The sequence below is a fragment of the Siniperca chuatsi genome, linkage group LG18 (genome assembly GCF_020085105.1).
Source record: "Siniperca chuatsi isolate FFG_IHB_CAS linkage group LG18, ASM2008510v1, whole genome shotgun sequence".
Taxonomy (NCBI): domain Eukaryota; kingdom Metazoa; phylum Chordata; class Actinopteri; order Centrarchiformes; family Sinipercidae; genus Siniperca; species Siniperca chuatsi.
Window position 1 is genome coordinate 26,294,376 of NC_058059.1, and position 16,046 is coordinate 26,310,421.

At 41.1% G+C, this 16,046-nt stretch overlaps 1 protein-coding gene across 4 annotated transcripts in view; it reads left to right on the top strand.

The window, feature by feature from the left end:
• Nucleotides 1-2,916: 2,916 nt before the first annotated feature.
• sptan1 (spectrin alpha, non-erythrocytic 1) overlaps nucleotides 2,917-16,046 on the top strand; it is a 39,694-nt gene continuing 26,564 nt past the window's right edge. For all 4 annotated transcript variants that reach the window (XM_044173285.1, XM_044173287.1, XM_044173286.1 and 1 more), the window contains exons 1-7: nucleotides 2,917-3,052; nucleotides 12,923-13,162; nucleotides 13,409-13,534; nucleotides 14,115-14,255; nucleotides 15,022-15,302; nucleotides 15,466-15,610; nucleotides 15,709-15,863. In XM_044173285.1, the coding sequence (XP_044029220.1) occupies nucleotides 2,936-3,052; nucleotides 12,923-13,162; nucleotides 13,409-13,534; nucleotides 14,115-14,255; nucleotides 15,022-15,302; nucleotides 15,466-15,610; nucleotides 15,709-15,863 (1,205 nt within the window). In that variant the 5' untranslated portion in view covers nucleotides 2,917-2,935. The remainder of the gene's footprint in view (nucleotides 3,053-12,922; nucleotides 13,163-13,408; nucleotides 13,535-14,114; nucleotides 14,256-15,021; nucleotides 15,303-15,465; nucleotides 15,611-15,708; nucleotides 15,864-16,046) is intronic.

The following is a 16,046-nucleotide window of genomic DNA, read 5'->3' on the forward strand; positions in this document are numbered from 1 at the left end:
GAGCCAAAGGGGATAAGTCCATCGGTCACAGTCACGGTAGCTGAACGAGAAGATGCTAAACGCATCATCATTAAAGACCTACAAAGAAACACCTATACAAGGGATATCAAGTTATTGAGCAAGGGGGCCCAGCTGTCACCTAGCAGCAAGCTGTATCATCTTGATGCCTTCCTAGATCAAGACGGACTACTCAAGGTGGGAGGAAGGCTTTGCGATGCACCCCTACCCAACTCAGTCAAACACCCGGTGATCATTCCTAAAGATCACCATATAACAAAGATGATCATCTCTCAATGTCATGAGAATGTCAAGCACCAAGGTAAGGGCCTTACTATTAATGAGATCAGATCACAAGGCTACTGGATTCCAGGAATGAGCAGAGCAGTAGCATCCCATGTACATCACTGTGTGACATGTCGGAAGCTCAGGAGACCCACCGAAGAACAAAGAATGGCCGACCTCCCTTCAGAGCGTACAAATCCATCTCCACCCTTCACATACTGTGGTATGGACTGCTTTGGTCCCTTTGTCACTAAACAGGGTCGGAAAGAACATAAAAGGTACGGCCTCCTCTTCACATGTTTCAGCTCCAGAGCTATTCATATCGAAATGCTAAATGACATGTCTACAGATGCTTTCATCAATGGCCTGCGCTGTTTCGTTGCATTACGGGAGCAGTGCGCCAAATCAAATGTGACCAAGGCACCAACTTTGTAGGAGCCAAGAATGAGCTGAAAAATGCCCTCAAGGAGATTGGCGCTGATCGTCTGACAGTGTTCTTAGCTGAGAAGCAGTGTGACATTGTCCTAAATGCGCCCCATTCAAGTCATGCAGGTGGGGTATGGGAGAGACAAATCAGAACAGTGAGAAATGTTCTTCGCTCAACTCTCTCACTCTCTTCTGACAAACTGGACGATGCATCACTGCGGACATTCTTTTCTGCTATGGCGATCGTAAACAGTAGACCACTAACGGTTGACAACCTAAACGACCCCAACAGCCTTGCACCTCTCACCCCTAATAACCTGCTTACTATGAAGTCTGTTCCAGCATTACCACCACCAGGCAGATTCATCAGAGAAGACATCTATGCAAGAAAAAGGTGGCGTCATGTTCAGTACCTCGCAGAGCAGTTTTGGAGTCGCTGGCGTAGGGAGTATCTTTCCAACATTGCCACCAGGCAGCGCTGGCACAGAGCAAAGAGAAACCTGCGAGTAGGAGATATTGTGATGGAAAAGGCTGATGGTCTGCCTAGAAATGAGTGGCGGCTGGCCAGAGTTACAGAGACTACTACAGATAAAGACGGGCTTGTAAGAAGAGTCAAAGTATGCCTTGGTGACCGGAATCTGGAGAAGGATGGTCGCAATCGTCTCAACAAGCTGTCTGTCATTGAACGCCCAGTCCAGAAGCTGATACTGTTGCTAGAGACCGTCTAACTGCTTCCAGTAGCAACCAAGTGTATCCTTTTCATTATATTACTTAAATTCTAGCATTCATTCAACATAGTATGGGCACTTTTCGTCCGTTTCTGAGTTAAAGGTCATTTTTTAAAATTTAAAAATCATTTGTAATTTATATTTCTTAACGTCATACAAATCCCTCATGATTTGGTGGGAGTGTAAATGACCATTGAATCCCCAATCACTGAAGTAGGTCGTCATCTTTACCTCCAACCATAGAGGGCAGTGTTGCCATGGAACTCCTGAGAAAGGCTTTCACAAGAAAGGACTTTATTATTGAACTTGAACCAAATGTTACTTTGTTTGTTTTTGGTTGACTAATAATTCTTGCTGCATACTTAATGTGGACATTGTATTTTTATTTGTTTTATTAAGTGTACATTTTTTACCTCACATGCTTTTATTTTGAAGTCTGGAAAAGGAAGTGCAGCAGCACTCTTTGTGTACATTGGCGCTCTTTTTACGTGAAGCGCCATTCTGATTTAACGTTAAGAGAGAAAGGATAAACCCTTGGGTACTCACTGTACAAATGTTTGTTTTAAAAAGGTTTCTTTCTACATCTTAGCTCCTGGCTGAAGGGCACAAGCTCTTACTGTAGCATTCCCGGCTGAACAGATGCATCTTACTCTCAGGAACTGATGTTTTTGGAAATTAAATTCTTTATAAACATCAGTTCCTGAGAGTAAGATGCATCTGTTCAGCCGGGAATGCTACAGTAGTTAAAAATGGAAATAACACAGGCAGAAGAATGTATCAACCGATATGTAACAGCTCATGAACAGATGATCTCTTGTCTGATAAGTCCTTGTGGTAGTCAGCTGATAGAGAGGCTGCTGAAGGAATTCTCACAGACAACACGGATGCTTATAGAGAGATTATGTAAGGGATGAAATGCTTTTTATGCACAGTTGAACAGACTTTGCAGCTCAGTGTTAATAACTGATAGTCAGTGAAAATCAGGTTACTGGTAAAGCTACAGTGCATTCTGTATCAACAATATAGTCTGAGCCTGCAGGGAAGGTACAATGTCTCAGAATAAAATTAACTTCTGTTTTGAATTGGCATTATATAAATAAAAATAAATAAAATTGAATTGAATTGCCCATCACTCATTATATTATGCTTGGCTAGCAATGTGCATGAGCAGCAAGTCTGTCTGTCCTGCTTTATCCTCTGTTTGTCTTACAAAGTGTATTCTTGTACAGATGGGAAGGAAGTGTAAGTCTGAAAAAAGTATGCTTAAACATTTGAACATTTTGATAATGTAGTCTAAAAATGTCAAGCCAGCCCAACAGCTTTCAGCTGTGATTATTCAGTGAGTGCTGATTTGTGCCACAACCACTGTTACTGCTAAACATGATAAGAATGTGCGGGTAGAATGGACTGAAGTAACACATTTTGTGTAGAGAATGTTATGATCAGACACTTTCGGGTCCTTCCGGTATTTGTCGGTTCTTTCCGTATAGCTGCAGAAAATGACGTCACATTTGGTTAAAAAAACAACAGCCATCTCAAAGAGCAGCCTCTCCATCGTCGATTCGTCTGGACAACCAGTAACGTTACTTCGTAAGCTCTCCCGAAAACAGACCGAGGTATCGAAAATGCTTGTATTTTTGTTGAGTTGGCCATTTTCAAACAGATTAATTGCACAATGTATGATAGACTGTGCTTTCCTAGTTGCCCTATTCTATTAATTCAATTTGTGTTGCCTGGCTTCGCTAGCTCGGTGGCTAACCTACCGTTAGCTAACTAGCTGCAAGCATTCCTTATGTTGAATGATATTTACTGTACGGTTGGTAAAATAACGGTAGACAAGGCTTTCTGGTTAGCCTCTAAACTAAAGCTGTCTGAGGGTTAGATATTATCGAAATGTTAACATTAACTTTAGTCACCCTCCCAAATGACATTAGCTTGCACTGACACCCATCCACCTGCGTTTTATTCAAACAAAATGGTTGATTTAGACATGCATAAGTCGATATATGTAACGTTAACGTCAGCTAACTATTCAGTTTTCCGTCTTGAAAGTGCGACGTTATAATAATGCTTGTTTAGTTCAAATGTTCACGTTCGTGAACATAACCCAGGGGTTTGTCTTGAGCTGCTAGCTGCCAGCTAGTCCGCTAATTTACAGTTTAACTTTACTGTAACTAAATCTGATTCACCAGTGTTGATTGAAATAGGTTTTCCCTCACAGTTTATACATTATGTGGTTTCAATCTATGAATCAAGCACCACTGGAAGAAGAATGGCAAGGTTATGTAGGTGGCTAATTAGCTTGTCGGCCATGGCTGAAAGGGAGCCGCCCAGTGTAGTTGAATACCTTTGGACATATGGCCCCAGCTGTCAGTCCTCTTATTACCCTGCATTTATTTAAATGCGGACAATGTCACGGTTAATAATTTACACGCATCCCTGGTGGATTAACAATTTGTGAGACAGTTTTGACAAATTTATTGTCACTGGCTAGCGTTACATACTTTTAAGGAGTGGACCAAGGCTAAGAAAAGAACCTGGTATTTCCAGCAGAGCATGGCGGAATATAATTTGCTTAAAGATTGTGTATAGTTTGCGTAAATAGGTTGTGGACTGTAAAAACTTGTGATAACATACAGGCGCTATCTCACACCTCTGCAACTTACTGTCCCGGCAACTGGCTTTGTCAGGGTGGTGCCAAGTTCTTCACATACCAACTGCCCCTCCCCTCTTAAGAGGAATTCAGATAGAAAGCTGCACTAATTAAGCACCATGGGAATGAAAGGATAGTAACTGCTGAGAATCACATTATTAACCATGTAAACACTTTTCAAGAGATCCCAAGCTAGGGTTCCAAGGATTTGAATTAGTTAAATGTTACTGGCCATAGTGCCATAGTCCTTTTTAATTAGCTTAAGAACAGTTACTCACATGGTGGTCATACAATTTTATTTTAGAAAAAAACATTTGAACAATTGTATTATATAAGACTTACATTTGTTATTTGGCTGTTACACCGACCTCAACTGTAGGAAGCCCCCTGCCAGCCAAATGTAAAATGGCAGCAATAGGAAATAGGAGTGTATTATCAACCCAGACATTAATTAATGAGCCTTTTCACTGTCTGATGGCAGCAGTCATGACCGTGAATAATTTGATTAAACATAATTGTACAAGATGCATATATCATTGTTTGGCAGCAAACTCCTGGATGATGATAGATGTTTGCCCATCCGTCAGACCCTGATGCTGCAGAATTGCAGGTAGTGCGGGCTTTGGCAGCACTACCAACCACTGCTCGAGTTCTGGGCGGTATCAGTAAGCGCTGCAGCCTTACCTAATGTTGCTGTGATACAGAAATATGGAAGCAAAATGGGACAGCTCTTTGAGCCGTACCGCCCAAAATACTTCCCAGATATTCCCAGGACAAATTACATGTCCCTCTATGCTGCCTCTTTTTAATTGGATTATATTACAATCATCACTTGAATACATGTGACTGGTCATAAAAATATTGTTGGCTATGCTATTTATTACACAGACCACATAATTATTTAGAAATGTTTGACTCTGAGCAACATCTTTTCTTCAAAGGAACAAGTGCTTCTGCAGGCCTAGTTACAGCTGGGTACACTGTAACACTGTGACCATGCATTTTTGATTATTATTGTTTTTCACCCTATATATAAAATAAATAAATAATTATTTGGCTGATAGCTGGACTATGGCAACAGGAAATGTACATCAGTTAGCTGTGCAAAGTACACCTATCATAACATTTAGTACAATCCATTACATATGTGGTAATGGTGTTAAAAGGCCATACAAGGAGGGTGGGGTCAGTTGTTTCTGCATGGTCAGCCCTGCACTCATTTGTAATCAACCTTTTTTGTTTTGCTGTTGAGTAATATTAATAATTTATCACATTCGAACACAGCTATATAGATTTTAGTATACCAAGGCCTATGCCACAGGGAATTGAAACCTACATATTTCTGTTAAATTTTATTTATATAGCGCCAATTCATAACAGAAGTTAGCTCATTGCATTTTTCCTATAGAGCAGGTCTAGACCGTACTCTTTATGATATTATTTACAGAGACCCAGCAAATCCCATTTGTTCCCAATTCTCTTCTCCAAACTCCCTCTCAACCTTTACAGCCTACGAATCTTTTTTTCGTTCTAACTGTAGGGTGACCATGACCCAAATAGAAAATAGGCCTCCTTCTCTCCAGGGCTGTCAGGTTTGGTGTTGGGCCTGCAGATACAGTACAGCCTCGTAACTCATTCTCATTCTACTGCTGCAATGAACTACTTTCCAGACATTTTGAGACTCTGTTTGTATGGAAGACTCAGATTGTTTCCATCTCAAATGTACAGTGATTCTTGATTGCATTGACTGCTGAAACATTATCATGAACCAAAAACATAATGCTTCCTGTGAAAGCATCTTATTCTGACTACTCGCTGCTGATTGCTTCTTACTGATTGTGCGATCAATGTTATGCTCTACACAGATTAGCCTACACAGATACGCAACATGTCGACCTTTACTAAACCCAAACTCAAGGTAACATTCATGTTTGTCTCAATGCGTGCTTCTGTGTGTTTGTGTGCCTGTGTATCTTTTAGTTTGTATAGGAAAGAAGATTCGAGAGAAGTGTAGGGCAGTGGTGATTTGTTTTGCTGAGTAAAGGGATGGGAGAGAGCTGGAGGGTGGGGTAGGAGGTACAGAGCAGAGAGAGACGCATGGGCTGGGCTACATCTTGGCTTGCTCTTTTGTACAGCGTAGTCACTGCAGGGGCAATGCGTCTGTCTGTGCTGCAGAGTCGATGAGACTTTGCTTCTTCGATCACTATCAAACTGTTAAGGAGTGTACTACAGATGTATGTGCTATGCTGCTGCGGACTATGATTTTGCCACAGATGTAGCCTTCTGATCAGCCAAGACGCAAGCAAACCTGAGGATCCGCACTAGAAAGATCTGATGTGTGTATCATTTTGGGTTTGCGCTATTTGTCTTACTTTCATCCTGTCAAACTATCAACTCAGATCTGTCAGTATGAAAATGTAATGTTTGATTTAATTTGAATGCTGTGAGGTTTTGGTAAGTGGCTGGCGATCTGAATTGTGCATGCGTTTCTCTGTTTCTGTTGGCCTTGATTTATACTGAGTCAGGACTATCATGACTTACCATATCATCAGTATAGAATAATGGGCATTAGTTCAGTTTTACTGCATGTCTTTTGTTGGTGTGATATTCTTTGCATGAAAATTAAGTGTGATCTTACCTTTTTTAGAATAAAACAGACTAAGGTGTCAGTGAACTAAATTCATGCATTTCAAAGTCTGACAGTGTTCAGTCCTTCAGAAAACATTGAGATTAGTTTGCATACTCGTCGATACCTCGTTATCAGCCTAATAGGAGTAGTGAAAGGGTAGTTTAACTGACTGGACAGGAGCTTCTTGGCCATTAAGACTTGCGAAATTTCTTCAGATGTGTCAACTTCGACAAAGTCATTCCTTGGTAAATTCTCTATCTGCCTGGCCTTGCTGTAAAGCAAAGGGAATGACAGTCAACGGCAGGTTGTACAAACTTCAGTTTGAGGAAAAGAAAAAGACGTGTTGTTGCTGTTAAATCGTCGTCTTCATGCTAGTCTCATGGGACTCTCCCATTTCCTGCAAATTCCTTTTGCTTCCATCCTCCCAGTATGACATCAGTATGACCTCTATTCATAACAGATGGTTTCAACATAGTAACTGGGAGTTGCTAAGTGAACGACTACATTTGAATCAAGTATTTTATATTCCAGTTGCTCGAGTCCCTTGAGTAATTGTTTCACCCCTACAGCTTTTGTTGCCAAGTTCGCTCAGGAAGTACTAACATCCCTCCATAAAGAACATAGAATATTTTTGCCATAATGTTCTGAGCCACTTTTTCTGCATCATTACCAAACAGAGAGAGGTGGTAAAAGTGACAGTAACTTTACATTTGCTGCTTCTGTGCCTGTAAAAGTGGATAATTGGACTTCGGAAGGGTGATGACTTTGAGAGTCACATGCAGCTGGCATAGTTGGAAGTTCCCACCCAGCACTATATTTTCAATATGCCCGGAAGAAAGGGAGTAAGGGTTATGACTACAGCCACCAATGGAATAGAAGTTGACAGTACTGCTGGGTGATATCAGTATGTGGGTGTTTGCTGGAGAGAACATAAAACCCCCTCAGTGGCAGCAGTGAGGTGAAGAGAGGGAAAGCTGTTATCTACTGATACAAGATGGGAGGAAGTGCTATCAGCAGTTGCAAGGCTGTATTTAGGGGCGTCAGAGAGCTGTTGGTAGTCCTGCTCTGACACTAATTTTGTCTCATTTTTCATATATATTCAATTTAATCATTAAATTCTATTCTTATTACTATCAGATTTTATATTGAACCAAATACTTATTTGGCACTCTTAGCCCTCAGCTCATAAGGTTACTAGTCCTCTTAAAAGACTAGTCATCTTCATGTTGAGTTAATAGGATGTCACATGGTTGTAAAAATGTACTGTCATTGCAATTTTGAAACTGTTCACACACCAGATGGCATTGAATGTCTCAAAGTTCTTAATGTTAGAGTAATTTCACATTTACTTATGTTATTATATTATTATTATTATTAACTTTATTTATATAGCACGTTTCAAAAACAAAGTTAGAAAGTGCTTTATAATAAAAGTAAATGAGATCCAAAACATAATATCTAAAACAAGATAAAATAATTGAAATAGTTACAACAAATACCATCGGTTAAGAAAACGCCAGAAGATAAGAGTCTTAAAGAGAAGAGATTTAAAGGAGGTTACTAAGATGTCTGCCTGAGATGTCCAGGCAGGGAGTTCCACAGCTGAGGGGCCCGGACAGCAAAGGCCCGGTCACCTTTTAATGACAGTTTTAGGAACCATTAGTAGGTCCCAGCCAGAGGTTGTCAAGCAGCGATCAGGCTCATAGGGAGTTAGCAGATCACAGATATAGGCAGGAGCCAGACCGTTCAACGGTTTAAAAACAAGCAGTAAAATCTTAAAATCAATTCTAAAACTCACAGGTAACCAGTGAAGAGCAGCAAGGATTGGTGTGATGTGGTCGTTTCTTAGCTAAAAGAGCTAAAAGCCTAGCTGCAGCGTTTTGTATCAGCTGCAGTCTTTGGATGTTTCGCCTGCTGATACCAGAATAAAGTGCATTGTAAAAGTCAAGTCTGGAAGAGATAAAGGCATGGTTGACCTTTTTTAAATCTGGAAAAGAATGACCTGATCTTGGTTAGCTGCCTCAGTTGGGCACAGCAGGACTGCACCACTTTAGCCACCTGAGCATCAAAAGACAACTCAGTCAAAGAGTCAAAAATAACACCTATGTTGTGGGCCTCCTTTTTAACATTATTAGATAAGGCACCCAGACTAGAGGAGAGATTGTTAATGCCGCTAGCACTGAGGCTAGAGGGGGTAATTATAATTATTTATGATTTGTAGTCATTCAACTGCAGGACATTTTTGCAATTCCAAGTCTTAATTTCAGCGAGGCAGGATAATAAAGGATACATCGGTGGTACCAGGATTTAAAGGGACATGTCATCCGCATAGCAATGACAAATCGATATTATGTCTACGCATGATTTGCCCCAGAAGAGAGCAGGTATCTCCAAGCATTACAGAGAAGGACCTGTTCGACAGATAGATCAACCAATCCAGAGTCACATCACTGATGCCACCATAGTTTTTCAGACAGCAGATAAGACATTGTGGTCCACTGTGTCAAAGGCTGAGCTGAGGTCAAGGAGAATTAAAATGGAGTACAGGCCAGTGTTGGCTGCAAGTAGCAAGGCATTGGTGACCTTGACCAGAGCAGTCTCGTGCTGTGTAGAGAGCGAAAACCAGACTGAAATTTTTCTAAAATTTGGTTGTTCATAAAAGAAATCAGTTGAGACAATTTTCTAAAATCTTCTATTAAAAATGGCAGCTTGGAGATGGGTCTAAAATTACTTAAAACTGAGGGATCCTTCGAGAGCTTCTTTAAGAGGGGGTAAACAGTGGCGTGTTTAAAATTGGAGTGGAAAATGCCAGTAGACGATTAAATTTCATTCAGGAACACAGGGGCTACACGTGGCCCACAACCAGTAATCCAGACTCTGCAGCTCCGGAGGCAGAAATACCTGCTGAAAGCGACAGAAGGAGAGAGGAGAGAAAGCACAGAACTATGGGAGAGAGAAGATGTCGAGTTAGTAACATGCAGTAATGGGATAAAAACACATACAGATGGAGAGCAGTTAATAATGGCTCAAATATCTGGACCAACCATCTGAAATTCAGCTTTTAAAAACCAATGTTTAAGGTTCTGAATGTTCTGGTTTCAACAGACCTTTTATAGGCAGTATCAGCCAGAACAGAAGTGTGCCATTACACAAATTGAGACTGAATAGCTGCGCATGGACAGCAAGTCCATAATGAGTGTCAGTCAACGTCTAACAGCACTCTACCATGCAGATGACAAAAAAGATATTTTAACAAAAATAAATAACAGATTTCAGCTTTAAAGGAAATTCTAAATAAAAATAATTGACATAAATAACAATTTTCTAACATCTAATATGATTAGAAACTGCATTGGGGCGTGCTCCTGGCAGAAATGCTGTAAATATTGCATGTTTGCTCAGTAAAACCTTTCCTGGGATAAAAGACAAATTATATACATTTGCTGAAGACTGCAACCCCATTTATTGTGTACCATAAAGCTGTTCATCTGGGTTGCCAGAAAATAAAGGCACCTGTGTCATCATATTGCTACTGGGTGGGCACCCATTTATTAATTGGACTGGTTCAAGGCAGGTTGGAGTTAGGCATTTGGCTTTGCGAAGGTCAGCCCCCTTTTTCCCCAGTAAGTCTCATTTTTTTTAATCAAACATGCTTTGTGGCATCTTGCTGAAATGAGAGAGAGAGAGAGAGAGAGAGAGAGAGAGAGAGAGAGAGAGAGAGAGAGAGAGAGAGAGAGAGAGAGAGAGAGAGAGAGAGAGAGAGAGAGAGAGAGAGAGAGAGAGAGAGAGAGAGAGAGAGAGAGAGAGAGAGAGAGAGAGAGAGAGAGAGAGAGAGAGAGAGAGAGAGAGAGAGAGAGAGAGAGAGAGAGAGAGAGAGAGAGAGAGAGAGAGAGAGAGATCCCCTTTTGCTGACCTTGCTGTGCAGAATGAGGCTGAAGTCAGTTAAATCCCTGAGATGATTTAAGCTCTTTGTGGGGGAGGGGTGCTGGCTTCTGGACAGTCACTTTTTTCAGGCAGTGGGTTGATGCCACTAGTTGGTTTACAGTATATTCAGTTAGGGCTGCACCTAACGATTATTTTCATTATCTATTAATCTGTCAATAATTTTTTCGGTTAATCAATTAGTTGTTTGGTCCAGAAAATGGTGAAAAATGTTGATCACCATTTCCCAAAGCGCAATGTGATGCCCTCAAAGATATTCAGTTTAGTGTCGGAGGACTAAAGACACCAGAAACTATTCACATTGGAGAAACTGAAATCAGAGAATTTGGATGTTTTTCCTTTTTTTAAAAATGACTCAAAACAATTAATCGACTTTTGAATTAGGAGGCAGTTTTAATAGTTGACAACTAATCGTTGCAGCTCTATATTCAGTGATACTATATTGTTGTGTGTTTGTGTATGTGTGAGCTCACTGGGGTGCTTGCTTGTCTGGAAAGCTAATGACGCCTCTGGGGCCCAAAGCATCTCTGTCCTCTGGCTCTGGTTAAAAAGCCCACTGCAACTGCACTGCTGACTCCACTAATCCTCCCATTGAGTGTAGATATAGACCAGGAGACTGTCTCACAGCTATCCATGGCTTTTTCTTTCACTGTCTGCAACATCAACAAAAACCCATGTTCATCTACATTTAGGCCTGACCGACTCCACACACACCCCTGTCCTCACCTGCACTCAGCTTGGATGTCAGCTATTGTGCTTGGGGTTTGGTTGACCTTGGTTAGACGGATCAATATCTATCTCTTCCTCTTTGTGTCAAATATTATTTATTTATTCATTTATTCAATAGAATAAAATATATATTAATATTTTTCTGGATTTTTGTCATACACCCCTACTGTGCAGCCCATGCTCTATTGATTGCCCGATTCCTAGAACTGAAGCTGGTGTGGATGCCTGTTCAAGATCATGCTTTGTCATGTTTCAACAAGGTTGCTAGCTAGACATTACCTACAGTTGGAGGCAATACTGGCCATGGGTCCAGAGGCACAGTGGATAGAGAAGCTGACTGCAGCGATCCCTTTGTGTAGTGAAGCCTGGTTACTGTTCGCATGCATGTGGAATTTCCGCCCCACCCCTGTTTGGCATTTTACTATTCAGCTCAGCTTGAGACAGGATGGGGGATTTTTGTTTAGGCAAACAGTCTTGTTCTTTATATCCTGCCTCATAGTTCCAAGTTTTCTGTTAAAAGAGAAGTTGTAGAAGTTAAGGATCCTGAAGACACATAACTGTGAGATTATCTGCAGCTGGGTAGACATGGTATGGTATTTAAGAACAATTGCGATTCATAATTGTAAACTGGAAAAAGTGAGGATGAGTAACGTTGATAAAAGCCCACATTGTTGTAGCAGTCTGTTCGGATATCATGAGTTATGCACAAACCTATTCAAACAGACACAGCAAGAGGAGCTGTCTCACTGTAATAGACTAGATGGTTTGTCTGAACTTTCCCTTTATTTAGTCAGTGTTATCTATATATTGTCAACATTTGGGTGGCCTAAGCAGGTAAAATGTCACCCAAATAAATTCACGCTTTATTAGGGCCCGATCAGTGACCACTGCGAGGACCCTTTTGAAACAGAAGGAATTATTCTTTTTCTTTGTTTTTCTTTTTCCCCCAAATGAATTGCATTTTTGAGGGCCTAAAGGGGTTCGAAAACTCACGAAACTTTGCACACTTTGCTGTATGTGTTGTGGGTCTTGTGCATTGGCGTGGCAAAATGCCTCGATAGCGCCCCCTACAAAATTGGGGGGGTACATATTCACCTATATGTACGAAATTTGTGAGGTACATCTATTACCCCAAAACATTAAAAAAAAAAAACACTTGGAGGCATACCCTAAAACCAACAGAAAGTTAGCCATTTTGAATTGAATGTGCACTTTTCTGCCGACATTTACAGGCTCCGTATTTTAACGAACACCTCCTAGAGAATTAATCGGATCGACTTGAAATTTTAACAGAGCAAACTAAAGACCTTTGCCATGAAAACTTGTTCAAATTTCTGATGTTTGATAAGAATCCTGGCCTGAAGAAATCTACCAATTAGGAGTTGTGGTCATTGCGCCACCTACTGGCAATAGGAAGTACGCTTGCGTGACAATCATCATTTGATTTACATGAAAATTTCAGGGTGTGGTGTACACTTGATATACAGGAACATGATGTATAATTTGTGGGTGTTCTCTGTGGTGTGTTTCCAGAAAATGGACACCACAGGGGTCAAAGTGCTGGAGACAGCTGAAGACATCCAGGAGCGCCGGCAGCAGGTGCTGGACCGCTACCGGCGTTTCAAGGAGCTGTCAATTATGCGCCGGCAGAAGCTGGAGGACTCTTACCGCTTTCAGTTCTTCCGCCGTGACGCCGATGAGTTGGAGAAGTGGATCCAGGAGAAGCTGCAGATCGCCTCTGATGAGAATTACAAGGACCCCTCCAACCTGCAGGTTTGTCAGCCTGGTTTTTATGTTTCTCTGTGTACAGTATTTGAACCCTATTAGACTGTTACCTTGCCGTTGGGTACTGTCCCAGAATTCTTAGTTCACAGTGTAGATGAGCAGTTTTGTTCATCTGTATTTTGAAGCTGCTTCACTAGTCATAAGCTCTTACTAAAGCAGATTTTTTTCATTATTTAAAAAAATATAAAGTTATATATATATTTAAGATTTTAATAAATCATGTCTACTACACAGGGTAAGCTGCAGAAACATCAGGCCTTTGAAGCTGAAGTTCAGGCCAACGCTGGGGCCATTATCAAACTGGATGACACTGGAAACCTTATGATCAGCGAGGGCCACTTCGCCTCTGAGACCATTCGCGTAAGTCACACAATGATGCAGATGTGGTCACTCTAATATGCATATGCATATTTCCTAAATATCCTATCCACTGTTAACCTGCTCCACCTGATTCAGTCCTACACGCCTTACCGGACACAACAGAGACCCATAGTTACAAGTGTCAATATGGCCGAGTATATACAAGTAGGTGTTGACATCGTCCACAGCAGGACCATGTGTGACTCTTTGAGTGCTGTGGAAATTCTTCCAGATCCAGCTCTTTGCAACAAGCTATCCCTTCTTGTCATTTTGTTGTTAGGAAATGGACTGACATTTTATTGCATGTACTGTGTTTTATATGGGTCAGGTCACAAAGGAATGGTGTTTGTGGAATTTTATTTGGTTCCAGGTGGTATTTTTATCTTATCTTATATCTTAGTATAATAAATACCTTTTTTAAAACTCTGTTTTGTATTTTAGATATAGATTGAGATGCAATTTCTAAACTACAGTGATATCATATCTTATGTTGGAGTGGAGATGTTTGACCACTAGTCTTACTGCTTACTTTATTTATTTATTTATTTATATATTTTTTTTAAATTTTTTTTTACACTAGACTCGTCTTGAGGAGCTGCATCGCCTATGGGACCTCCTGCTGCAGAGGACCAAGGAGAAGGGCATGCGTCTCCTGCAGGCCCAGAAACTGGTCCAGTACCTGCGTGAGTGTGAAGATGCCCTGGACTGGATCAGTGACAAGGTCAGATTCGCATTGGCAAAATTTTACAAAAGAAAAATGGCTTATGTGAAAATACTGCTACCGTAGGCAACAAGTATTTCATATATTTGTGTTTGGGGGCATTCTTAGGTGTTTCCAGTTTAAGTCTTTCAGTTTTCTTCTAGCCATTTAGCAGAATAAAAGAAAAACTGTTTCTGTATTCACTCTTCAGCTACTCTAACAAAGTTTTTTTTGTTTGTTTGTTTGTTTGTTTTTTAAAAAGAGCTGTCCTCATTTAAAGGAAATGGTAAATGGTAGTTGAAAACTAAAAAGCGTACCCGAGGCTAATGGTATACCAATTAATTTGAATGAGGAATGAAAATCAGGCTAATTTTATCAGGTAACAAAATGCCAAGAGGGAAACATTTGCTACATCAGTAACTAGTAAAGAGATCTAAGCAACTAAAATTCAAAATGCCAGAGCAATGACAAGCTGCAGCTGTAAATGAAGCTAAACTTAAATGCACAAAGAATCTTAAAGTTGACCGAATTGTGAGGTCATCCAGTTAAATTGGTCGTAGGACGGATAAAATATTGCTTGTTGCTCAAATGTTCACTGTTAGGAGTGTGCCACCTTAAATGACCCTCACTGTATGATTAGGAAAGACCTAATGCAAACCTTGTAAATGAAATGTAATGGTTAAAAAGCCATTTTCTATAGCTTTAAAGCATAGAAGTTTGACATAAGTGTTTACATAAAAGCCCTTTGATATTGACCTCAATGTTGATCATCCACTTCCACCTCTAGGAGGCCATGGCCACCTCTGAGGAGCTAGGCCAGGACCTGGAGCACGTGGAGCTTTTGCAGAAGAAGTTTGAGGAGTTCCAGACAGACCTGGCTGCCCATGAGGAACGTGTGAATGAGGTGAACCAGCTGGCGGGCAAGCTGACCCAGGAAGCCCATCCCGAGGCTGAACTCATAGTTCGCAAGCAGGACGAGGTCAACGCAGCCTGGCAACGCCTGAAGGGCCTGGCCCAGCAGAGGCAGGGCAAGCTGTTTGGGGCTGCTGAGGTGCAGCGCTTCAACAGGTAAACAACATCAGAGCAACATGTGGACAGCCTTTACTCAGTGTGTGTGTGTGTGTGTGTGATTGTATTGTAAGTAATGAATTATGTTTCTGTTTAACATGTTCTAGTAAGAAATGGTATTGGCACAGTGTAAATACAAACCTTTGTGTTTTGATTCCAACAGGGATGTGGATGAGACCATCAGCTGGATCAAGGAAAAGGAGCAGCTGATGGCCTCTGATGACTTTGGTCGTGATCTGGCCAGTGTGCAGGCTCTGCTTCGCAAACATGAGGGTCTGGAGAGAGACCTGGCTGCCCTGGAAGATAAGGTAAGAAGATGCTTTACAGAATATATATATATATATATATATATATATTATGACAGCCATGAAGTTAAAAACTTGGTATTCTATTTTCTTATTGTCAGGTCAACACACTGGGTGGTGATGCAGAGCGCCTGCAGCAGACACATCCCCAAAATGCCTCCCAGATCCATCTGAAGAAAGATGAACTCATCACCAACTGGGAACAGATTCGCACTCTGGCCGCTGAGCGCCATGCCCGCCTGAACGACTCCTATCGGTAAAATACCAGACACAGCTTGGTGATATCTGTCAGTACACTGTTTGCTGAGCCACATTGCTGTTACTTGTACGATATATCAAGTATGCTGCATATTTCAAAAAAGGCAGATATTAGCCCAGTGACAGTATACAGGGCATATAAGGCTGCACCAGAGTGCCACTCTGTTAAACATCTCAAGTC